At 46.1% G+C, this 27374-nt stretch overlaps 1 protein-coding gene and 1 pseudogene across 5 annotated transcripts in view; both read right to left on the bottom strand.

The window, feature by feature from the left end:
• Positions 1-27374, bottom strand: part of abcc8 (ATP-binding cassette, sub-family C (CFTR/MRP), member 8) — a gene marked incomplete at both ends in the record, with an annotated part of 74711 nt that overhangs the window by 46167 nt on the left and 1170 nt on the right. For all 4 annotated transcript variants that reach the window (XM_083655135.1, XM_083655134.1, XM_083655133.1 and 1 more), the window contains 12 exons: positions 66-211; positions 1143-1183; positions 2475-2637; positions 4354-4488; positions 6343-6498; positions 7864-8028; positions 10375-10563; positions 13793-14035; positions 15038-15204; positions 18093-18214; positions 21173-21314; positions 24106-24268. In XM_083655135.1, coding sequence (XP_083511261.1) covers positions 66-211; positions 1143-1183; positions 2475-2637; positions 4354-4488; positions 6343-6498; positions 7864-8028; positions 10375-10563; positions 13793-14035; positions 15038-15204; positions 18093-18214; positions 21173-21314; positions 24106-24268 — 1832 coding nt within the window. The remainder of the gene's footprint in view (positions 1-65; positions 212-1142; positions 1184-2474; positions 2638-4353; positions 4489-6342; positions 6499-7863; positions 8029-10374; positions 10564-13792; positions 14036-15037; positions 15205-18092; positions 18215-21172; positions 21315-24105; positions 24269-27374) is intronic.
• On the bottom strand, positions 19175-20171 carry LOC310793334 (zinc transporter ZIP11 pseudogene; annotated as a pseudogene). Its single transcript has one exon. The product of its transcript is annotated as a zinc transporter ZIP11 pseudogene (transcript).

Genomic DNA, 27374 nt, shown 5'->3' on the forward strand with positions numbered 1-27374 from the left:
CCTCATGAGGATGATGTATTAAGATGCTTGCATTGAATAAACTGTGGTGAAAAGTGGTTTCTCACCTAACAAGAGCCTTGACGGTGGAGCGCACCACGCTGGAGAGCAGGAAGAGGGGCGTGACCAGGATGTGAAAGAGGGAGAGAGAGGCAAAGGCCACAGCGGGGGACAGGTCAGCGTCCTCGGAGATGTGGACATGAACCACGAAGGTCTACAGGAGAGAATGACACAGGTTAGACATAAGAGCATGGAGTCAGAACCTGAAGCTTAAGTTATGAACTCCTAACTCCTTTGACTGTCAGCATTGACCGATCCTAAGTTTCCCCCCCCCCCATAGTTACTGTTGCTAGGTAGGTCAACATTTTAGTCTACAGCTGACAGTCATACAAGAGTATCAAACTAACTTTAACTTTCTAGATTTTAAACTGTTCCCTAGCAACAGAATTCCGTGAAAACCATCTATACATTGTATCACTTATATTTTGACGTGAGTGAGAGCAGAAGGTGCTGAAGGGTTTGATGTATAATATAGTGTTAAAGTTGTGTGAACAGTTTTCAAATGTGTGAATTTAGTAAAAAAAAGTGCAGCTTGGAAAGTCTGCTAGAGTGAATTGTGACACCACGCACTCTAGGGTGGCTCCTATTATGCAAGCTTGCTCGTCTGTTATTGGAGAGAGCAAAAGGAAGGGGGACTTCTGAGACCTTGCAAAAGACAATCAGTAAAAAGACAAACCATTTGTCTGAAGACCTTTTCTTGTCCTGCTCTATTGGGGTCTGTCTGACATTTCAAATGTGTCATCACTCAGCTCTGCAACAGCAAAGGACTTCTATAAATACAGGCAGGATTTAGTGTGGTGCTGTCAGGAAAAGCCTCCACTGCGTGCCCCTGTGACATGTGACTGGACATCTCATGGTTTGCCACTAGACTGAATGGCTGCCACTCTTTAGGTTCGATCGGTCCATTATACACTGGGGAAAGGGGATAGGATACACATCCACCTAACTGATTAACACTATCTATAGTACATGTAGACATAAATATAAGCAGATCCATACTTTAAATGTGAGGGTGGATAATTGGCATCTCCTGAATAACATACATTTATTGCACAGAATGAATGGCGGGACTGGACTTGACTCACCGTCAGAACAGCTGCGATGGGAATAGCTGCATTCATGAATACTGAAAAGCAGAGACGAAACACGCAGCAGGTGTGAGATGACAGGCGGGCTCAGGACTTTGGTGATTTTAATATTTCTATGACACCTTACTGTTATTAAACCATTCCAAAATCCCTTTGATTAACTAAAAAATGCATGGTTGTCAAGGTGTTAGTTCATGGAAGAATTGACAGAGATATAAGGTTTTCACCTGACAGCAGTCAGATTCAAGTCGTTACATAGCTTTGACTGCCTCTCTCTGGCCTACAAATAGATCCACACAGCTGTCTCTGTGATGCACGTCTCAAAGCCTTTTTATCCCAAATCACTGGCATCAGAATGCAATTTATAGACCCTGACCACATGAAGAAGACCATCTGTACTTCCTCATCAAAAGGCCTTTGCTGACCTTGACACATGTTTTAGTGGGAAAAGATATTTTAATAGATTACATTTCCAGTTTTGAATGAGTATTCACTTGGATAATACCATCCACCAGTGGGGAGGGCAACATTTGTGTTTCAGTATGGATTGGATTTATGGTATGTGAGTACGGTAGTTAATGTAATGGGCTTAGCCAGATAGTAAATTATGATGCAATCAGTACGCTGTATATCGTTGAGTCTGTAAATATTGCTTTTACTCCTGGACAGTCTATCACTTTAATGTATCGATTCGTCACTAGGGTGGAGCAGATTGTGGCGACTGTTTTTCTGTGGTTGTTAAAGAAGAAGATAAGGTGGTCCATCTGTCTAAAACAAATAACCATTGCATTTGACAAGTAAACAATGTTGTAGCGTAAAGACTATTTTTCTTGCGAATGTGTTTTCTGACGTAGCTACATTCTAGATTCAGGATTCAGGAAGCATTTCTATTCTCTTCAAATCTACTGATGGAAACTCACCTAATGAGCATCTTATTCTGTTGCAACATTTCGAAATTTCACATAAAATTTGCTTCGACAGCTCCAGACACAGTGGGCAGTGGAGACAAAGCCTAAATATATCCGGAGACAGTGGGGCAGTGGAGACAAAGCGTAAATATCTCCAGAGACAGTGAGCAGTGGAGACAAAGCCTAAATATCTCCAGAGACAGTGAGCAGTGGAGACAAAGTGGGCAGTGGAGACACAGCCTAAATATCTCCAGAGACAGTGAGCAGTGGAGACAAAGCCTAAATATCTCCAGAGACAGTAGGCAGTGGAGACAAAGCCTAAATATCTCCAGAGACAGTAGGCAGTGGAGACAAAGCCTAAATATCTCCAGAGACAGTGGGCAGTGGAGACACAGTGGGCAGAGGAGATAACGTGACATACTGGATATGGATGTGTAGAGGGCGAAGGCCTGCAGGCTGGTGAGCTCCTTGCCTCTGGTCTCCTCCACACTGTCACAGAAGATGTGTTCCCAGGCGTACAGCTTCAGCAGCTTGATGCCCCGCAGCAACTCATTGGTCTTCTTGAGTCGCTCGCTGGAGTATTCCTGAAGGGGGCGCAGACGGGCTTTGATTATGCCAATTATCAATTGATGCATCAAGGAAAGTAGACTTCCATGGCTTGATGACTGCCTGCACACATGTATGAACGCATGCACGAGGGCGCGCGCGCACTCACACACACACACACACACACACGCGCGCGCACACGCACACGCACACACACAAACATACACACATGCAGAGATATATACGAGGGGTACCAGAGAGTAACAAATAAGCACTATTATGATTGTATTATCTGTGTGCAATTGCCACTACAAATATGTAAAGTTTAGATATTTGTTTATAGTTTAGATTCTAAACTATCAACCCAAAGTGTTTGCGGAGCATCAGGTCCTGCTCCACAGTATCATGGGCAGGATAACAGTATCATTACGTTAGCGCAGGCTTATTGAATGGTAGCTTGAGGGCAATTGGAAAGAGACAAACACAAAGGCACTCTGTAAGATGAACACATCGTGTGTGGAATAAAGACAAATTGTTCTGTCCCCTCTACCTGGATCAAAGCTATTATTCACCAAGGAGATAACACACGTTATTTCAGGTGTGTGGCTTAGTGTTTGTGTGTGCGGCTGTGTGTGCATATGAGAGAGGGAGAGAGAGCATGTGATTCATGATTCAACACTATCATTACATCCACTTCATTACCACTAGTGGGTGTGATGTGGACAAATCAATATTGACCAAGTGTGATTGCCAAGAAGTTCTGCCTGGTCTCCTTGGTACAGAGAGGTCAGGGCCCACACACACTGAGGGAACTGTTTGCGTTTCATTTGACCATGTGAGGAGATTGGTGGGAACAGGCATTCTGGTATAACATGGCCTTTACAAGTCCGTTTCTGGCGCTAATGAAATTAGGGGATTTCTATACTTGGGTCCAATGGAAGCCCATGTCCACCACCTGGCTGTTATAAAAAAAAAATAAAAAAAAAAAAATAAACAATCCAGCGCATAACCTCCGTTTCTTTTCATTGTCAAATTAGATTCCCCCCCCCCCCAATATATCTCATATTTCTAAGATACTCATAGTCATACAGTCATCAATAATCTCATAAATTCTCACCACATAAGTAATAATATTGAGAAAAAATCTCACAATATCATCACTTTATTTTGATTATATATATTTAGAACACGGCTCTCTTGAATACTCGATTCTGATTGGTCAATCAACAAGATTCACCGGTCATTATTTCTCGACAACCGACCGCTGCTCTGCCACACCTGGATTAATCAGTTGATAAGAGCATTTTGTCTGCAGACACGTACTAATTAGGCCAACCAGTTGCAGCTGTGGTGTCTTGTGTGCCAATTACGAATGAAACCGCTTTGTCGTTGAAAACGCTATTAAAAAATCTATTTGAATAATTATTTTTGTCAGATTACTGAAATAATTTAGTTGTAGGCCGTGTTCTAAGCGGGATAATGTATAGTGAGCCGGTGATTACTGGAAATAATGACCTTCAGGTGAATGATTAAGCCCTCCGCTGCGCGTCGGGCTCAATCATTCACCTGTCGGTCATTATTTCGCCAGTAATCACCGGCTCACAATACATTATCCCTTACATATATATATATATATATATATATATATATATATATACATTCAAAATAAAGTGATGATATTTGTGAGATTTTTTTTTACAGGCAGCGGCAACAGGTTTCAATAAATATTTCCTAATGAGCCAATAGATACTGACCAGAGTGCTCTTTTGTGCTTGGGACAGCTTAGTGGCCACAAAGTACTGGACAGGAGCTAACACAGCGATGACGGTAGCCCCGATCAAGGCACTGAGTCCCAAGAGGTAGTAGAGCAGGATCACTCCTACAACAATCTGAGAGCAGAGAGAGAGAGAGAGAGAGAGAGAGGGGGGGTGGGGAGGTCAAGAGAGATCAGATATTAACCTTGCAGCAAGAAAACTGAGGAGTAAGAGTTTCCCAAAGGCAGTCCTCAGTTACAATTACAAAGGACACTGCGCTCCACTGACCTTGTGAGGAAAAGGAAGCCTGTATGGCCACAGCACACCGCTTTGTAGAGTAATGACCTCGTCCACAACAAAGACAGGCGTATGGATGCAGCCAGGGAATTTAGAGGACTTGTCATAAAAGTGACATGCAGCTTTACACTGCCACTAAACGCTCTCGTGTAGTTTTTGGTTTTGAGTGGAGACACTATTATTTGAATGGAAATATATACCGTAGTATTGACTGACATTCATATACCTACACTCATACACTAACATGGAAAGGAATATCTCCGATCGACATCTTGCTGAACCTCTCACACACAACTGCTTAGTCAGGCAGTGGTGGCCTAAAGGTTAGAGAAGCGAGCTTGTGACCAGAAGGTCGCCGGTTTAATCCCCGGGACCGGCAGGATAAATCTGGGTGGGGAAAGTGAAAAGTCAGCGCTTGCCCCTCCCTCATTACCACCACTGAGGTGTCCTTGAGCAAGGCCCCAACTGATCAGTGGCCAGCAGGTCAGACTGTGGTTGGGCTGGTCAGCTTCCAGGTATGAATGTGGGCGCTCGTGAGAAGACCCCTGTATAAATAAATGTTAAAAAAAAATCCAACATTGAAATGTAAATTGTTGAGTGATTAATTCGATAAAACTGAGTCTTCGTGGAGATGACGCATAGCAATATCCTTTCAGCCTGTGTACATCTACTGTATTTATCCTCAGATGCCCAGAGTACTGCCAGGTTGAATAACCTTGCTGTAACAGTGTCAGTATCCTGATTCCGCTATAGAGATTAATGAGCATCTCTCCACCTGGTCTTGGATGCCCGCCTGCTCTGACATCACAGCACCTATGTACACCTGACTCACATCCAGGACACACACAGCATCAGATGAAGAGGAATGTGACATTTCACACTTACACTCTCTCCTTCATCATCACAGGGCATTTGTGCACCAGCGGAGAAGAGGTGGGACATAACACACACACACACACACACACACACACACACACACACACACACACACACACACACACACACACACACACACACACACACACACACACACACACACACACACACACACACACACACACACACACACACACACACACACACACACACACAATGCCTCGCAGCCACAGCTATCGCCGGCGGGGTCATAAAAACTGTAAGAAGGCCCAGTGGTTATTACCTGCACAACCTTTTGCCAAGGTTGAAATACAATATTATGTGAATCTGTTATGAAAGGTACAAAAATGCACCTTTTCAAGCAAAGACCATGCCCACCATCATAACCCTTTTGGCCAACTGACATGTAAAGTTAATCAGTTCCTCTTTGCCCTTCACACCAAGTTTTGTGCAAATCCATGCCCAACTTTTTGAGATATGCTGCTAACAGATGGACGGACAGACAGATGGACAGACGTGGGTGAAAATATTACCTCCTTGAGGAGGTAAGAACTTAACGCAACAGTGAAGCAGTGCAACTAAAAGCAGTGCAACAAAACATGCAAAAAAATGCATTGACACACAATGCATAGAAAGCAATGCAATACAATAAAATACAGTGAACTGCAATACAATGATACATAATGCAAGCAAATCAACACAACACAACACAAACAATGCAGAAAGAATGCAACATAAAGCAATGTCACACAGTGTAAGACCTCATATGTAAATAGAGTAGAAGTCAGCATTAAAGATGAACAGAGCGTTTCTCACCTGTACCGGCATAGCCCACAGGTTGGGACAGAGGAAGAAGAACCACATGAGCTGGTTGGTATCTATGGCAACCAGGTTGCAGATCTGAGCAACAGTCAGTTCGCCCATGGACATGTTGGAGGGGGACAGACGCATGATCTTGTTGTAGATCTTCGTCTGGAAAGAGGAAGATCCCCATTAGGATCCATAATTCGAACACATATATTAGGGGTGGGCGATATGGCCCTAAAATAATATCACGATAGTTCAGGGTATTTCTGCGATAACGATATTCTTGACGATATGGAAAATATTGAAAAATATTTGATTATTAATTTCAAGAACATACAATTGCAACAAAATAAGTATTATAGCGTTATATGTCAGCATAAACGTAACAGGTTGCCTTCAAATATTCAAATATGCCTTCAAATATTAGCGGTTTGTTGTACAAACATGCTCTTTTGTAACAAACCAGTAAACACTTCCATACTACTGAAGTCACTCCCCTTTTTGGAATTAATTCCTCCACCATGGAGCCGCTTTCAGCCATGCTTGTTGTTGCTGTGTCTAAGTTAGACACATAACGTACGTCATACCGTTACGCAGCGTAACGGTATGACGCCATTACGCCAACAAGTCGGCATATTGCCATTATCACCATATGAATTTTGATTTGAATGATGAATATGACTTGTAGTGGTATTATCGTGAACAATACGATAGGCACACCCTCTAACATACATATAGATCAGTGATCCTCACTATTTCTTCGATGAGAGCCGCACTGGCAGGACAAAGTCAATAGGAGAGCCACTTTTACCGCAAAACACCAAAAGCCACCCCAACCAAGCACATTTGCCTACCATTTTTTTGTGTTTTATTGTTTTACACACACACACACACACACACACACACACACACACACACACACACACACACACACACACACACACACACACACACACACACACACACACACACACACACACACACACACACACATATATACCAGTTTCCCCTAGAAAATCTTTCAGGCCTGGAGGGATTTCGAAACGTACCCCGACCGCAACGGTGGGGGCCGTCGGTGGGGGCCGTCGCTGGCGACGCTAAAGTTTTAGCTAACCTGTTCACATCTATGTTCGCAATGGCATCCCAAGTATCATCATACTATTATGGGATGCGATGCGAACAGTTGTATTATGGGATGTGCGTTTCCCAGGCAACGACACACGTTGACACGTTTTGGAACAGCGCTGCACGCTGGCACAATACTCCTAAAAGCAAAATGCTTATTGTTTTGAATGATTTGGCACCTTCTATTACTGTCAACACCAGTATTGTTGTATTGTAATAATATGCCATAAAGGTTTATTGAAATTTTGGGGAGAGCAGGGATTTTTTTTTTTTTTTTTTTTTTGTGCAATTTCTTAGAGCCGCCAACTAAAGCTTCGAGAGCATCTCGCGAGCCGCGCAATGAGGAACTAGGATTGATATACTGTGCAGTAATTCTAAACACTGGGAAGCATCTGGGTTCTGTACCTGTATGGCCCCACGCAGGTTGATGCCTGTTTCAATGGCCACATAGTAGGAGGCCTGGAGGAAGGTCCTCTGAAGGAGCAGGGCGATGAACAGCAGCACTGCCAGCACATAGGCATTCGCCAGGAACTCCTTGGAGGAAATGAAATTGATCCCCAGCAAGCTCATCTAGAAGCACAGGGGGAGAGGGAAGCGTATTATTCTCTGAGTCAGGCAGGAACCTCGGCAAGGACACACCGGCTGGCCCAACTCAGGCCTGATTTGGAGACAGTGACGTTAATGAATTTCAAAGGATTCCGTTCCTGTTCAGCATTTCAAATGGTAAGGGCAACAGTATCCATTTAAAATGTATCTGTTCAATTTGAGAGGAGATTAAGCTGAATTGAGATGAAGTTAAGCACCCGCAGTGTCATGATCATGCAGTTGATTTGTGGCGTCTGAGCTGGAAACTTAAGAAGTACGTGGTTCAGCCTTAGGAGATGGAGAGACAGATGCTATCTCCTTGACAGAACAATTATCCAATGGCAGGTAATAGATCATTCTTAGGAACTATGAATTATTGATTAGAAATCTGTCCCGACTCCAGATCAACTCATCCATAAAATCGCTGTCTCCCCCTTGTCACCCTGACACGTTCTCCCTCTGTCTCTCTCTCTCTCTCTCTCTCTCTCTCTGACACCCTCAGTCACACTATCCTCCTTCACACTCATTGGATCAAGTATCTTGCCTCTTTTTATTACACTAATATCACTTTTACACCGCCCCCTAAAACAAAAGATAGCACACTACTATCACGATTTCTCTTTGAGTGCCTAGGAAAGAAACCATTTCCAAAGTAACCTTTGATGTTCCACTGCATGACTTTCAAACAAACAATGGAAGTTTTTCTTACAGAAGTACAACTTAGTGAGTTGCTGTCTGATATGGCAGTCTGCCCTATGCAGAATCTAAGAAACTGAGACAGCAACGAGACTCATACATATTTAACAGGGCTCAAATTAGTCCAGCATCACGACAGATGTACTGGGGAGAGATGACCTTTGAAAGGCAGGAGGGAGGCATGAGACGTCTCATGGTGTATGCTGTCATGAGGCACCAATATCACTGCTCGTCTCTCACCATTACGTCACTTGTAAACACTTTGTAATCAGGTGAAATGAAATGACAGTCAAGCAAGATGGATACATTATAACTAACATTAACACACACACACACACACACACACACAAACACAAACACAAACGCATACGCACACAAACACACACACACACACACACACACACACACACACACACACACACACACACACACACACACACACACACACACACACACACACACACACACACACAAATAGCTAAAATGTGGTGCTATATTTTTTTTAACAGATACCAGAAACCAAAGTGTGGTTTAAAAAAGAGAAAGGAGGCTTTTTTTCTTCTTTTTTTAGCGGGGGGTTCCTATCTGGAGGAAACCCCAGGGGAGCACGGGGAGAACATGCAAACTCCGCACAGAAAGGTCCTCTTTTTGATGAGCCCACCTGGGCCGTTGGGCACCGAGGACATGGGAATGGGGACACACCCTCAGCGCCCACAGCATCCCAGGCGGGAATCGAACCCAGGACCTTCTTGCTGTGAGGCGACAGCGCTACCACTGCGCCACCGTGCAATTAGCTCAAGTTTTCAGTGACCATGAGACGAGGGCATATGAAAAATAGGAGCTGAAGAAAAGCATTCAGTAAGAAGCGGTGAGTTGCTCATCATGACTGGCTTGTGTCTGTTGAGGAGAGCAACATCATATTCTGTCAATAATGCTATATTTACACTGTGGAGAAAGCTAGCACATCATTTAGCTGTTGCCATGAGAAACCTCAAACTAAGCCAAAAGGTCACTTTCAATAACTGGATGCTATGCTATGTTATGCTGGAGGGCTGGACAATATGGTTGAAATCAATATTATAATCATAAGGATTTTTCTCAATATCAAGATCTCATGGTATGGTTATGTATGCAAAATCACTTTACATAATCAAATTAATGTTCGTCTCATTCAGTGTTGTAGTCAAGTCACTATGTCTCGGGTCTGAGTCAAGTCTCAAGTCCCAGTGCTCCAGTCCGAGTTCAAGTCTGAGTCACCAAAGAAGAGTCAGAGTCGAGTCCGAGACAAGTCTCCATTACCTGAGTCAGATTCCCGTCCGTGTCTGGAGTTAGGCTACTAAACATGAGCGTGAATCCACATGTAGGTGGAAAAAGTTTACACTTCCTGTGGCAGAGCTTATCCCCGCAGCCTGCTTCCAGTGCGTCACTAGCTTTGACCAGAGACGGTTATCCTGGTTTGAACAGGTAAAACAGCCGGTGTTTTGAAGAGGAACACAAATGGGTCAAGTGGTCGTGGCTACATAAGTTGAATATGATTCCACTGAAAGATGATAAAGGATAATATTGAATTATCATCCAGCCCTACTATGCTGTGATACTACGGTGTGTACTATGGCAATACGGGTGCACTCTCACCGGTGCCTGGATGGTGCGGTTGTCCCTGCTGATGTGGTGGACGATGCCGGAGATGCAGAGAGGACCGGCGAAGCCCAGCAGGTCGGCCAGGAAGCGGAAGGTGATGCTGAGAATGAGCGGCCGGCCAAACGCTTTGCGCAAGGCCTGCCAGATCCACTTTGCTCCCTGGGGTGCCATGCCCTGCGGCCTCTGGAGGATGGTAGATGAAAACACTGGTCAGCTTCCAGGTGTGAATGTGTGTGTGAATGTGTGTGTGTGAATGTGTGTGTGAATGTGTGTGTGAATGTGAACAGGACGCTCCTGAAAAAGAGAGCACTGCTCTCAGTGAGACTCCCCCTGTATAAATAAAGGTCAGTACACCGCAGAGGGACAGAGGATGAAACACATCAATGCGTCAAGACAAAGTGAATACATGCAGTCAGAACCTGGTTTGAATGCGGATAATGGGATTTGCTTAATGCTGCTTATCTACTACCTAAAATGTTAACACATTGTTTAGGTTAATGCACTTTGAATTAAGTCATTCTAAATCACATCATCACCATCAATCAGGGAGATATTTTCTTGTTCCATTAGTGTAATTAAGATGGCTGTTGTCGAGGACATATTACTAGTGATTCGTAACACCAAACACAATGCAGACAGTTCGCTGTGGAGTCGGACCGGCAGTGGCAGCACAACCGCAAAACTAGGTCGCACGATAAAAGCCTGCTAACTGAGGAAAGGAAAGTCATTGGTTGGACAGAAACGCTGCACCTACGCTGTTAAGTCAGGAAGCAGTCGACCACGACAACCTACACAGGATGAGGTCAAGTGTAGGCCGCAAGCCTCAGTGCTGCTGCTGCTGATGCATCATGGGATCTGGTGTTTAATGTCTTGTTCCACAAGGGAGCTCAGTCAATCATGTAGAACGAAAAGAACGATGCTTCCAAGTTCCAACCACGAAAAATGGGATTAAACATCAAAGGAGAACAGACGAAGGCTTTTCAAGTTCTATTTCACATGACAAAGGATCTTAAAATATGTAAGTCACAGTAACAATTCAACACATTTCCAAAGTAAATCCAGATCAGCTGGAAAAGCCACTGATTATTATTTATAATGTGCAAAATACACTAAAATGCCAAATCACACGACAGCTTGATTCAGTGAGTCAGTTAGTGATGATCAGGGGAAAACATCTGGACTGTCACGGTGCAGTAAACACTCCCAGGAACATCCTCTGTATGTGTGTGTGTGTGTGTGTGTGTGTGTGTGTGTGTGTGTGTGTGTGTTTCTGTGTTTCTGTGTTTCTGTGTGTGTGTGTGTGTGTGGGGGGGGGGGGGTGTGTGCGTGCGTGCATGCATGCGTGTGTGCGTGTGTGTTTGTGTGTGTGTGTGTGTGTGTGTGTGGGGGGGGGGGGGGGTGTGCGCGTGCATGCATGCGTGTGTGCGTGTGTGTTTGTGTGTTTGTGTGTGTGTGTGTGTGTGTGGGGGGGGGGGTGTGTATTTGTCTCTGTGACTATGACTACCATAAGTCACTCTCAGGCCTGTGAGGACAGACGTGACTGTTATCATGTGTCCCCTCTTTCCATGAGCTTAAACTCAACCTTAGCCTTCTTACGACTGCGTTGAGTTCAAAGGAGGGGAAACGAGGAGTTTTCACTCTCGCACACAGAGTGAAACTAGCTTCCCATGAAGTGTAGTCCTTTCACCCCCGCAGGGGTCAAGAGGTCAACTCGTTCACAGTAGAATGGGAATGACCCGGCGCCTCTTAGCTCTCCTCTATACAACACACACACGTACGCACACACGCACGCACGCACGCGCGCACACACACACACACACACACACACACACACACACGTACACACACATGCACGCACACACACACACACCACCCCCACGCCTCTCTCACTGGGACCCTTCCGTCTCTCTCATCACTCTCTCCTGCCGGAAGGATGCAGGGTTTGCGTTCACACCGGACGCAACAGTGACGAATCTCTGTGACCTCCTAAACACTGGAAAACAATGACCCTGTAGTGGCCCTTCACCTCTCACCCCTGACACGTGCTCCAAGAGCAAGAGAGGAAAGACAGAGTGAGAGAGACACAGACAGAAAGAGAAGGAGGGAAGGAAGAACGATATAACAAAGAAAAATCTCTGCTCTGTTCTGTATCAATAGGATAATGAGACCACAATAGATGATGTGATATCTCAGTGTTTATGCTAAAAGATGATGTGATATTTCTAGGGATGCACGATATATCTGCAATCATATCGGTATCGGTCGATGATGATTTTTTAACATATCGGCATCGGTCTGATGTTGCAATGTTAAGGTTATCGGTATCAGCAAAAATGTTCACATTGAGAAGAAACAATGCGGCGAATCTATGATGTATGGGCCTTTCCAAATGTTTTGGAAATAAAGAAATGCATTACTTTTTCAAATTCACTGTGTTTACATGTGGCAAATATCGGTTATCGGCCATAACAGCAATGTTAATATCGGTTATCGGTATCGTCCAACATTTTCATATTTTGTCATTTGTTACATCTAGGGATATTTTGCATCCCTAGATATTTCAGTGTTTATGATAATGGATCATCATCTGTGTGAAGACTGAAGTCTTATGGCCCCAGTTGACAGAACAGAGGAACAGAGCAACTGTATGCAAAAACACAATGGCAACTATAATTCTCAAATCACATCTTGCCCAAATGACAGACTGAGGGTAATTGTCAATTAAAACAGTTTCCTCTGAGTGGAAGATCCACGTTGATCCTCTGATGATAATTACCACATTTCGAGAGACTGCAATTTTCTCCCGTTTCATAGTCCTGTTTGCCCTAATACCTTTGCAATAACACGCAGATGCAAGCTGATTTATTTTAGTACAAAACACCCATCCTGCCAACTGCAGGCAAAACGACAAATCAGGGGAGGATCAGGGGAGAAAACTACGAATCAGGGGAGAAACAACAATACATATCACTCCCTCTTTTAATTTTGCAGAATACTCAACAACTTCTGTTACTTTCTGCTGCCATCTGCAATGAGTATTTATTCCGTATCAATGACACCAAGAGAATGATGCTTCTGATTATCACTACATCGAGTAAAGGACCTCAGAAAAGCGTGTGCTGTAACATGACACCTGATCTAAAATATACAAATATACAATTTTGGGCTCATCTGACGAGTTTGAAAACATCTGGTATCTGATTTCTTTGTGTACATGCAGTTTTGTGTTTCATTTGATCTGTTTGGTGGATACCTTTTAACATCCTTCTGTCAGCTACATTTATTCAAGTGCATGCCATCCAAATTGTACTGATACTAATCAAACTCCTTGTTGTTCAAGACTCACTGAAAATCCCCAAAACACTTTTAGGATATAAAGAAAAGACTAACTAGAGTCAGTCAACGCTCTAACCTTCTGGTCTTCAAAGGCCTTGCGCAGCTTCAGGTAGTTGGTGAGTGCTCTCATGGCGATGGGCAGCTTGCCGATGACCTTGAGATCGATGGGTCGTCTGTGAGCGGCGGTAATGAAGGTGTTCATCCACCAGTAGGTGGCCTTGGACAATAGGTTGACGAAAGGCTGCAGGAAACGAACCCCCAGGTCCTGCAGGTCCTCAGGTGGCTTCACCTCTGTGGGGTTGGCGAAGCACATGTACCGCTGTGAGGAAGAGCAAGATGAAGAAAAAACTATCATTAAAAACTGTTGTTCTTGATCTAAAAACCCAGGGTAGACACAGAGACTCACACACACACACACACACACACACACACACACACACACACACACACACACACACACACACACACACACACACACACACACACACACACATTTGAATGATTTATTTATGTCCACATAAGTACAAGTATGCAAAGGACATAAACACTATTAATGCAATCAGATATTGGGAGTCAGTCAGATACATAAGTGTCTAATTGGCAACCACATTCATGCATACACATGAAGTAGGATGTTAACACACACACGCACACACGCATGCACACACACATGCACGCACGCATGCACGCACGCACACGCGCACACACACACACACACAGACACACACTCACTCACTCACTCACTCACTCACCCTGCCCAGGATGACATTGATCTCCACAGTCAGACTAATTAAAAGTTCACTCACAATATTTAAATCCTTTTGGCGCGAGTTCTGATTCAAACGGAGTTAAGCCGAGTTAAACACAATGTAAACACTCACCCACTGAATATCCTCCTGTCTCACACACACACACACACAATGACACACGCACACGCACACGCACACACGCACACGCACACACACACACACACACACACACACACACACACACACACACACACACACACACACACACACACACATATTTGAATGATTTATTTATGTCCACATAAGTACAAGTATGCAAAGGACATAAACACTATTAATGCAATCAGATATTGGGAGTCAGTCAGATACATAAGTGTCTAATTGGCAACCACATTCATGCATACACATGAAGTAGGATGTTAACACACACACACACACACACACACACACACACACACACACACACACACACACACACACACACACACACACACACACACACACACACACACACACACACACACACACACACACACTCACTCACTCACTCACTCACACACTCACTCACTCACCCTGCCCAGGATGACATTGATCTCCACAGTCAGTAGTAATCCATAGAGCAGCATCAGCAGAGCGGTGATGCAGTAGCGTAGCTGCCTGGGGCCGATGCCATGCTCTGTGTACTTGGCAAACTTGATGGTCTTCATGGTGAAGGCCAGCACCCAGTAGATCAGCAGGGCTGAGGAGATTTAACAGGGAGCAGAGAGACACAGCACATCATTGGGCAAGCTAAAGTACGGCCAAAAGAAAAATGTCCTGACCCGATTTATAGTGCAGCTGGAGTGGAAACTGAATTTGCAAACCAAATCAAATCGATTTCTTTGAAATTGAATTTGTGCAATATCCTTTGTCACTGTCTGTGTCACATTTCAACTAAGGATAAGCATGGCTCCCAGGTGATATACTGGCAAGATCAAAGATCAATGCAGACAATCTTGCAGTTATTGATTTTACTGATGAGTCTGTATGTTTTCTGTATGGGCAGGCATTGTTGAATTTGTTGTTTGGCACGAATGAGAAGTTTACAGACGTTAACTGGGATGTGCGCTGTATTTATTGCAGATGTCTTTCTCCACTCCTTCTATCCTGCTCCTTTCCTCCTTGTCTTCCTCCCCCGTGATGTCAAAAACAACACTTTTGTAATACGGTACTTTTCTATATCCTTCAAGGTCAATAACACCCAAAGAAAACCAATAAAGAGCCAATCGTCTCTACGCCAATGTCTTTGTAGAGACTCACCGATTGTGTCCATTTCTATGCGTTTATTGGAGGGAAATGCTGAGAGACTCATTCTGAAAAGACTGACAGAGGAAGGGAGCGTTGTAAAGAAAGGAAAGAAAGATTATAGACCGGCATGGAGAGAAAAGCAGCTCGCCCACACAGCCTAGTCACTCACATACTGCGATTCTGTCTTTGTAAGGAAAACTACCCACTGTGAGAAAGAGAACCGTGGCAGCATGGGGGTGAAAGGCAGAGCTTTGATTCAGAACGGGAACACAAGATTCATTTCTGTTCTTGCAATGATCCCCCCCACCTCCCCCTCCCCCCAGAAGACCGACTGTGCGATGCGGACCTAAAAGCCGAAGCGGGCTCAGCGACGTGATGTGATGCGATCGAATGCGGGCCACAGATGAGTTAATGACGCATGAAGAGGGCCAGAGAGCTGCGTGGTCAGAGGAAGAGAAGCGGCAGGGGAATCGTTAGGCTGGACTTTCACAAGAAAAATGAAGGAGCAGAGGTGAAGGCTCATGCTGACGTGGAATAATGCTCAAGCATGCACATCACAGAACATGGGCAGGCTACATAAGAGGATTTATGGATAGATCCTAGTGATTGAAGGCAACACGTGCACCATTTGATTGCTTTGTCTCTTTTGTGTTGCCCCCAAGGGTCCAATTGCAAAGAAACAATCTAATCCCGCAGACACTTATCACCTCTGCATTGACTCGATGTTTCGGTCACAAGGACATTAAGGTCCTTGTGACCTGTATTGGTAGCGTGAAACATGCATAATTGAAAACTTTTAATTGTGCGTCTGTTCAGTCAATCAATAGCAAAGAATTGGATGCTATTGATTGACTGAGAAGGAAGCCTTCACTTCGAAAAAAAAAAGTCTTCGATCACAAAGAAGTGGGATGATTCATCACATGTGGGTCACATGAAGAGACACCCGCAAGAGACACATTCCTCCAGACCATCAGCGTCACCCCTCTGAAGGCCATGATGTGACCTGATGTCCTGTCTGATGAAGAGCTTTGCTCAAAACGTCACTTTTTTGGGTGTTTAAATAAAAAACACAAACTAGGAGCCCTTGCAGTGTGCGAGCTTTTTATTCATTTTTTACATGATGTGACCTCCCTCACTGACAGGTTCCATACAGCAAAATTAGCTGGGTCTTGCTCATTTTACTGTGTGTAAATAGACATATAATATAATAATTCATATTATTATTACTCCTGGCTTCGACTCCGCATCCACAAACTGTACAGAAGTAGCAGCTATTGCTCCACAGAAAGCCATCATTAAAATTTTGGCTCTCTTTCTCCTCCTCCTCGCTATCATGTGCTCCCATATTCGCTGGCTTCCACTGCACAATAACTTATAAATTAAACCATAAACAACAACACATGAAACAACACCATCAGCTACCGGTTTACTGCTGTCTTCTTCCGGGTTTACATAGAACAGCAGTGTGCTGTGTGTGACGTTATTGTTCTTCTGCGCATGCGGGTCACTTCAGAGCCGTGACCTGTTCACACTGGAGTCTGATATTGGCCACTTTTCAGAATCAGAATCAGAATCAGAAAGTCTGTGAAGAAAAGTCTGTGTGAACAGCCACACAAAAAACAGATCTGAGCAAAAAATCTGAATTGAGCACTAAGGTTTGCTGTGTGAACGTAGCCTTTGACCTGACCTTATTAGGTTAAATAGGTGGCAAAGGGTCGGCTTTCTTTGCGTTAGTTTGGTTAATCCGGGCTTTACAAACCCTAATCACTAGTCTGCAATGTTGTTTGAAATCTGTTACCTTGCGAGGCAGCTGGATGTGCGAGATCACGATCACGTGACAATCCATCTTGCCAGGCTTCAAGTTATGCGTTTGTGTTGAACCACCCCCCCGTGGTTCAGACCAATCAGCACCCTCTACTGGCAGCTACAGGCGTGGTGGTGTAGGCGTGACCACACGACAGTGAGTGTTAGACACATGTTCATCCAGTCACCTGCCAAGTGTTTTCTGAAAGCGCCTGCCCTTTTCCATACAATTTCCAAGGATGACTCCCAGATGGTTCTGTGTTCAAACCAGCTGGCACGTCAGGTTAGGAAATGTGAGTCGTGGAAGTGAATGAATCACACTCTTCCTCATAATTACCATCGAAATGAAAAGCGAGCCAGTGGAGCTGCTCAGTGGCCAATAGTAGAGCACTGTGGTTGTACTGAGCAGCTCCCAGGAAGGTGTCGCTGAAAAAGAGCGTCCATCAACATACCTTCCCTCAGTAAATAAGGGTAAATGTAAAAGAAGAGGTGAATGCTAGCTAAACCGAGGCTAGCTGAATGTAAGGCATACTGTACCTAACAGTAGTTTGGGGAAGTTGGAGGTCTCGATGTTATGATAGTAGATGATGGAGGTGATGCCGGCCATGAAGGCCAGGGCTGCAGGCATGTAGAGGTGCAGGTGGAGGGACTGGCTGAACCTGGGAATGAACATCAGAGACAGGAGGAAAAGGATTAGCTAAAGTATGCACAATGGCTACTTGTAACATAGTTGAGCTGACAGGGATCCTAGTAGACATCCTGTAAACATGAGGAAAGTAACGCCATTGCAGCAAACATAACTGTATGCATTTCATCATAGTCATTAATAATGATGATTACAGACTCTGTGACAGTTATGTCTGTAATACAGATACAGGAACAGGCCATTAGAGCTGGTCCATGTTGTCGCAGATTCAGGCTTGATTGGCTGGGCAAGAGTTAATCTGGCTTCTGGCCTCTGGCCTTTCAGGATTTACAAAATACACTAGCCAATCAGGGACCTGCCTCGTAGTTGACATCGTAACCGGCCAATCAGGAACGCCGCTGGCAAAACAGTAATGGCTGCCACCATGGCTCTCCGCCTCGAGCAGTAACATCAACATTTGTCCAGTTTAAACAGCCATAAGTGCAGTTATTGCAGAAACCGACTCAATAATAAACAAGAGGAGTATGCAACAGTGGAGTTTCTCGGTGGAAAATACTTTTTGCAGTTTTTCCGAGTGGATTTGGATTTGACAAGATCTGACGCTGATTGGCTGAAGGACTGGCTACTTCCACCCACTGAAATGACTGTGCACAACGCAGAGGCCAGACGGATCCATGAAATGAAACAGAATGTGAGAAAAAGAAGAACACACACATTATGGGTTATTATTATTAAAGTTTAGGGTCATCATCAGAGCTTTACTCAGAAAATACTTAGGATCGATCGATTCATCTGTTTTTTAAATATTAATTATTTTCAAGTAAAACAAATGTTTTCTCCCCAAATGGATAGCATTTTGGAATGAACATTTCATTTCATCCCTTTCTATTGTTAAAATGAAGTTAGCATCATCATGACATCATGGTCATTGAGGGTTCTGTTGGCACGGCGACCATCATCATGTGACCTCAACTCAGCCCAGCCCCACGTCAAGTGACATCATCACAACGAAGCCCAGGATGGAGGTCCAGGATGCCAGCTTCCCGTTTCCACTGACTTGAGCCTCGGGTGTGATGTCATCAACCACCACGTAGACCATGGCCCCAGCGGCGAACGCCAGGGCGTACGGCAGCAGAGGCTCTGCCAAAACCACGGCACCCGCACCTAGCACCCCGGCCACCGGCTCCACCATGCCGCACAGCTGGCCGTACCAGAATGCCATCCATGTTGACACCCCTGAACCCCGGAGCGCCAGGCTCACTGCTAAGCCTTCTGGGAAATTCTGGATGCCAATACTGATGGCCAAGTTTCTGGCGCTCCCAAAAGTGGCAGCTGAGGTCTTTCCAATGGCGCCGAATCCGACCCCCACAGCCAAGCCCTCTGGGATGTTGTGGATGGTGATGGCCAGTATGAGCAGGAGGATGCGTCTCCAGCTGCTTGCTGTCTGGCCCGACCCTTCCTGTTGTCTGCTTCCTGTTTCCTGTCCATCTGAGCTGCCGGCATGCGCTCCTCTCCTCCTCTGGTACACATCCCCATTCTCAAACTTATCTGGAAGATGTCTGGCTCTACCTATTCTGATGCTCATCTCCTCGGGGTCCTCCACTTTCTCTTTGGCCAGCTTGGAGTCGGGGAGAAGGGCCAAGGCGGTGTGAAGGTCGGCCCCGACAACCAGCATGGGCATGACGAGGTCAGCGAGGTAAACAAAGGCCGCACCCAGAGCGAAACCCACCGCGATGGGCAGGAAGACAAACGAGCCATACTTCCTCCGCATTGTCGATCACCGGCGCCAGCAGCGACCAATAAGAAGCGGCCAGCATTACCCCTGCAGCGAAACTCAAACTTCCATCTAAGATGCGCTTCTGTCGGCTGGAGAAGATGAAGACCAGGGCGGCTCCAGCAGCGGTCAGGCCCCAGGTGAACAGCGTACCCACTAGCAGGGCCTAGGTCACTGGGCTGTAGCCTGCTAGCATGGTGCCTGACCTTTTATTGCAAAATATCTTTCTTCTATTTCGCTAAAACACCATTTTGTAGCATTGTCGAATAACATGCACACTGGGAGCAATTTACTTTGGTCTCAAGTGTTTTTGCCAGGCAGCCGGCTCTGTCTGAAAATCGTAAGGAAGACTGACTGTCTGACAACCCTCAAAATGCTCACATTACTGATGACATCACTCACTGATGACATCACTGATGGCATGGAATCATCAGTGGGTATGATGACAGTCGGTGGTGGTGTTTGCATGCTCAGTTGATGGATTGTGTTTGTGTGGGTCGCCGAGCGCCGCTGGTCTACTGTATCATTAACCCCTTGTGCACTGATTTGTGATTTCCCCATACCTTTTTGTTCATGAATGTCACATACACACGTTCTGTTGTGCTCTTCAGCACAACAACAAGAAGAAGCTAGCCAGTGAATTGGAGAGCGGACGGACGGACGGACGGACGGAGAGCTCCTCTACTCACTTCAGTTACTCACTCAGGCAGATCTACGCCTCCAGTCTGATTGATACACAGTATGGCTAATCCTGAGAGTTTACTGGAGCCAGCAGTTAAGCATGGCCTAACCACAGAGAACAACAAAACACACAAGGCCCAGAGAGAGACAAGGAGAAAGAAATAGATAACAAGGCGCTATATATAGAGAAAGCTGTACACAGGCAGAGGATGGAAAAGACCACCACTGATTCACCTTTAGCTTAGCATCTCACACAAACTCATGAGCAAGCAGGTTGGAAAGTGTGGCTGGTTTTGAAGGTGGAGGAGGATCTGAGTGTGTCTCACAGCAACCATTTTGAGGTGGTAAGCAGGAAGTAAAAGCAGGTGTAATCAATGCCATTAATGATGGTTCCATTCCATTTAGGTGTTCACAGTGCCAGGGCCCTCGGTAATGTTACTGATGACACCTGCTTTACTTCCTGCTTTACCACCTCAATCTGGTTGCTGTGAAATCCTTAAAACATATCAGACCTACCCATCGGAGACGATGCCCTCTGCGATCTCGCAGACCAGGATGAAGAACAGGACGAAGGTGAGGAGCCAGCGCAGGTTGTGACCAGGGAAGTGCAGCCAGGTGCTGTGGTGGATGTGGACCTTGGAGCTCTGGCTGCCCCAGCCTCACACAGGGAAACATGGGAGAAGAACCAGCCGTCACCACAGAAGTTAAAACAGAAGAGGCATGACACTCTAAAGATGGACCCACACTGGTTTATTGGGCAGAGTCTGAAACAGTGAAGTAAAATAGATTAGGAAAAGAGATTTGTTGACTCACTTTTATGTGGGTAGCTGCAAATTTTGACTTAAAAAATTTCCTTGAAAACAGTGCTTATTGCTCCCAGACAGTGCCACCTTGAACATGATTAATTGAAATGACAAAGTTGTGTCACACTCGGACTGAAAGCGACCTGCCCTCTGGCAGGGAGTGGCAACCTGCCAGTGTCTTAGGACTTAGAGCTACGAGACAAGCTCCTGGCCTGAAACCCCACATTCAATCACTGCCTTAAGGTCAGTGGGCTGATTCAGGCTACAGCTGCATTGAGACTGTGTTAAGGGCATCCTGCATGGACTGTGGGTTTTGTGCCAAGACAGCACAGTCATCCGCATACTGCACTTTGTGTATTTGGCATCGCTTGTCTATTGTCCTTGGTCCAGCTGATGCTGTAAACACTTTGCTCTGCCCTAGATGTTGGCCACACACAATCTGCCCTAGATGTTGGCCACACACAACAACCTGGAGTGGACTGGAAACTATGCTGCAATGATTCGATCGTCAAAGTGCAATTGATGTCATTACCTCGAGTCACTGCCAACACCAAATACATCTCCCCTATGAAATTATGTCCATCTGTAGTCTGCTGTCGGCACCTTGGCTGCGGGAGGTGCTGGAGCACAGAGCTAATCAGTCTGTTGGCACATCATGCCAATCACTCACACTCTCTCTCTCACTCACACACACACACACACACACACACACACACACACACACACACACACACACACACACACACACACTCTCTCTCTCTCTCTCTCTCTCACACACACACACACACACGCCAACTGCTTCCATGATCAGTAATGAACTAAACCTGACTCTGAAATCTAAATCAATCAGTGATTAGATCTGATTGTCCTGCAGGTAATCACATAGACACATTTGTGAATTGGACTGGCAATGTCAGGGGTTGGGGGCAAGACCGAGACCAAGACCAAGACCGAGGGGGGCTAGACTGAGGCCAGACCAATGCGACACCATTTTCAAGACTGTGACTCTGATGACGGCTTAAATCGAAGCAGAGCAGGCACATCCAGTGAGTTTTGCAGGTGCAGGACAAACAGCTGATCAGCAACAGGTGAAAAAGTGGAGTCGGCACACTGCGTACAGACGTCTCCCAGCCAGACTGCAGATTTATTGCATGTATAACGTTTCGGTCATGCGACCTTCATAGAAACTGCTGATGAGGGTCGCAGTACTGAAACGTTATACATGCAATACATCTACTGGGAGCCAGTCTCTACGCAGTGTGCGGACTCTACTTTTTCACCTGTTTCTAATGATGGCTTAACCTTGACACCATTGCTTTGCTAACAACTAAAGAAATCATTATTTAGGAATGTTAGTAAAATACAAATGGCTGTACAGTATATAGACTCATTGACAGAAGGCAATCTTTTGATCTGAAACACTGCAATTCCATATCACTGACCTTCGGAAAGGCTCAACACAGTGAGCAGAATGAAGTGTAAAAACCTTACTGCTGATAAATTATGACTCCCTAAAACTGTCAGCCACTGATTGGTAAATTATACAGTAGCCTATGTAATAACCTGTATGCTGTTAATTAACAGAAGCATTAGTCACTAGTGTCTGTATAGTTTTTTAAGCAGTGCAGCCGCTTCTATAAGTGACATGTGTGTCCGTTATGGCCGAGATGTGAGCACGGGATTTGAGCGGTGCGCCTAGGCCCCTCCCCCCAAATCACCAGCTCAGTGGCCTTGTGGTTTGAGTGTCCGCCCTGAGACTGGGAGGTTGTGAGTTCGATCCCCGGCCGAGTCATACCAAAGACTATAAAAATGGGACCCATTTGCCTCCCTGCTTGGCACTCAGCATCAAAGGGTTGGAATTGGGGGGTTAGATCACCATATGATTCCCGAGCACGGCACTGCTGCTGCTCACCGCTGCTGCTCACCGCTCCCCCAGCGGATGGGTCAAATGCGGAGAACAAATTTCGCACACTCAGGTGTGTGACAATCAGTGGGACTTTACCTTTATCTTTACTACTAAATCTACAAGGAAACAAGAGTGGAGACTGAATGGACCATGGCTCAAGCTGAAACATGCACGTGCTTGACGGGGGCACAGCACACGCCTGATGGTTTGATCCTGTGGGACATCCAGGCAGTGCAGCAGCCATGCAGAATGGAGTGTGCTGCATTTGAAATCAGTGCATTAATTGAAAATGCATGTTCAAGCAAGATCATCAATAAAAGAAAAGGCTTGTGTGTTAAGCTGCTGTGTAGACACTATAATGCATGCCCGTTTCATATGTATGGGCAACATTTACAGTTGTCCTCATGCAAATTAATACTTTGACATGATAGGTAATTATGTCATGCAACAGTCAATTAGATTGAATTATAAGAATATAAATGCAAACAGAAACTAATAGAGCAAACCAGTCAATGTGTCAGTGAGAAGCAGGGCAGATACAGGTTGTGTTTAAAAGCCCATCCATCTCCTGTCAGATCCTCATGGTGGTGAGCGGACACATCACTCATCATCTGTGTGTGTGTGTGTGTGTGTGTGTGTGTGCCAGTGTGGGGGTCTTTGCAGGGGGCAGAGGTGGGGGGGTGGAGGGGAATCACAGTGCAGGCTATAAGTATATCCCCCCTCGCAGCAGCAAGACTCACCGATGAAGAGGATGGGGAAGGTGATGAAGAGGAGAAAGACGTGCGGCACCACGTTGAGCGCGTCCAGGAAGCAGCCGTTGTTCAGCACCCCGCTGTCCACATTGTACGCCGCCGAGTTGTTCTCATTCCCGCAGAACGCCAAGGACATGGTGGAGCCGGGACTCTGCGGAGGAGCGGCCAGAGGAGGAGAGGAGAGACAGACAGAGATGAAAGAGAGGTCCTCAGAGCATGTCTCAGATGGCTCAGCTGATGGTGCCGACAGCAGCACGGTCCCTGTAGTTTCCAAAGTGACCTCCTTCCTACTCCCTCCTACATCCTGCTTCGGATCCCGGGAGAAAGAGGAGAGTGAGAGAGGGAAGAGAGAGAGGGAGAGAGAGAGGGAGGGAGGGAGAGAGAGAGAGGGGGAAAAGGGGACAGAGGCAGTCACAGTCCAGCAGAGGGGTCGCAGCAGCTCCCTCTCCTCTCCGGCAGTCTAAGCAGCTTCCCCGGCGTCCATGCTGGTGACAAACGGCTGCGTCTCTGCGTGTCCCCGCAGTCAGCAGACATCCCTTAACACTGAAGAGTCACACCGCGCAATGCTGCACGCCTCCGCTGGAATGCACTCACACACACACACATACACACACACGCGCGCGCGCGCAACTAGAGCAGCAGAGGCATTCTGCAGTGCACCTGCTATTCCTATCCTTTGCCAACCAGATCTCAAAGTCGACCTTGGGAGAGGGTCGCAGACTAGAGGGGCTGCATGTGAGGGTGTCTGTGCAGGCGAGCCGGAAGACTGAGGAACGGAGATGCTAAAGGTAGGACAGGGGAGGGATTATTGGATAGGAGAGAGAGACAGAGAGAGAGAGAGACAGAGAGAGAGAAAGGGGGAGGGTGCGGCTGCTGAATGAGCAGTAAAACATCATACACAAAGGTACATGTGAAGCATGAGCCAGCTCTCTAATCCAAATCCCAACACATTTCCAGGAGTTACACACGTCACACACCTCCCTGCGTGGGAAACCACGTTTACACCAGCAGACAGTAAACAGCTGTGTGACTGGAAGATTGATGTGGAGAATTGCATTAACTACACAAACAACCTAAATCCAGCTGCTACAAACTACCACAAACAACCCGTTGATTACAATTGCACAGTGCAACACAGACTAACCCAATGTCAGGCCAGTTGGTGTTTAGAAGGTATGACTGGCTGTCTAGGAACTGTATGGACAAATTAAATATGATCATGTTCACAGCTCAGATAACTGGCTGCTGGCTCTGTGCTGGCCTACATCACACATTACTATGGTCACAGATTAGTACTATGGTCCATTATGGGATTGCCCTGGGCAGAGTTTCAATCATCAGTGTGTGTAGATCTAAAAAGGAGGGCGAGCGCAAGAGCTGAGAGAGCCCATTCACTAGAGCACACACTACAGTATGTGCTCACAGATCCATCTGGAAAGTGCAACCTTGACAGTAACTTTATTATTTTTCTAAGATCACGTATTAGAAAGGTCCCACACAGCATAGATACTGAGTTGACACCACTGTGTGTGTGTGTGTGTGTGTGTGTGTGTGTGTGTGTGTGTGTGTGTGTGTGTGTGTGTGTGTGTGTAGTTCTCAAGCCAATCTTGTTCCACATGATCAGATACAGACAGATGCCAAGTAAGGCCATGTTCACATTACAGGCAAATCTGATTTGCTGATGAAGTCATTAATCATCATTATCTTGATTGGTTTCCCAAATCTGATTTGGAAGTGTGTCCGCACTGCCACAAATCTGATTCATAAGTCGGATCTGTGTGTCCAGACCTAAACAGCCTATCTGCATGGGTTGCTATGGTAACGACGTAGACGTCAGTAAATACGTATGTTGGTGACGTGGTTTTCCTGCGCAGAAGCATTTGATGACGAGTTGCGAGTGACGTCCAAATCAGATTTGGTGGACCTGCGTGTCCGCACTGAAGTCACATCAGTCGAAAGCAGATTGGAAACTACCTCCATATGTGGTTTGGGACAAGTGACACAAATCAGACTTGGAGCGTCCAGACTCATAAAACCAATCTGGATAAAGTCATTAATAGGTCACTAAAGTTCACAAATCAGATTTGGCCTCCTAGTCTGAACATGGCCTTAAAGAGCATGGGGCAGGTTAGAGACCCCAATCAGTCAATGTGTAGGTGAATTATGGAGGAACTTGATTTTCACATTAAGACACTTACATATACACTACAGTGACTTCTGGGGTCGTTTTATTTTTTGAACTTTTATTTTGACATCTTGGACCCCAAAACTCTGACGTCAGAGTAGGGAGTCGCCAGGCATGCCCGTCTGTCCCTCTGTCTGTCATCACTTAGGTCAGGGCTGTCAGTCACACACTATGGATGCTAACGCCGGTTTTCAGGAGGAAGAGGAGGTAGCAAATGTTTATGCACATGCATGTGATGGGCCTCAGGCTAATTTTGACAGTGAAAGAGAGCAGGAACAGCCCACAACGGACCGCGGAGAGAGAGTTGTGAAGGAGCTTGAAAGCAGCGGAGGCGGGCCGAGGTGCGGACTGTAATTCGACACACACACAAGCGAGCGGAGGCGGGCCGAGGTGCGGACTGTAATTCGATACACACACACGCACGTACGCACGCACACACACACACACACACACACACACACACACACACACACACACACACACACACGCGCGCGCAAAAGTGACGTATGTGTCCAGCCATCTGGCCGAGTTAGAGCCGAAGTCCCGAACACAGTGAGAAAACCTCCCGAAGCTGCTGCTGCAGCGGGGTGCATATTGTCCGGCCAGCCGACCGAGAGGCATGCGAGCCGGGCACAGTTGGGGTGTGTGAGGTGGCTGGCTGTGGAGGTGGCGGTTTCTCCTCCTTCTTTCAGCAGAGCAGAGCAGAGCAGAGCAGCGGTGCTGTGCGGGGAGGAAGGAGCCGCAGCCTCCCCCTCCCTCGAGTGAAGAGAGCGTATCACACAGCGTAGACACACACACACACACGCACACACACACACACGCGCGCGCAAAAGTGACGTATGTGTCCAGCCATCTGGCCGAGTTAGAGCCGAAGTCCCGAACACAGTGAGAAAACCTCCCGAAGCTGCTGCTGCAGCGGGGTGCATATTGTCCGGCCAGCCGACCGAGAGGCATGCGAGCCGGGCACAGTTGGGGTGTGTGAGGTGGCTGGCTGTGGAGGTGGCGGTTTCTCCTCCTTCTTTCAGCAGAGCAGAGCAGAGCAGAGCAGCGGTGCTGTGCGGGGAGGAAGGAG

This window comes from Poromitra crassiceps (genome assembly GCF_964638095.1).
Source record: "Poromitra crassiceps genome assembly, chromosome: 18".
Taxonomy (NCBI): Eukaryota; Metazoa; Chordata; class Actinopteri; order Beryciformes; family Melamphaidae; genus Poromitra; species Poromitra crassiceps.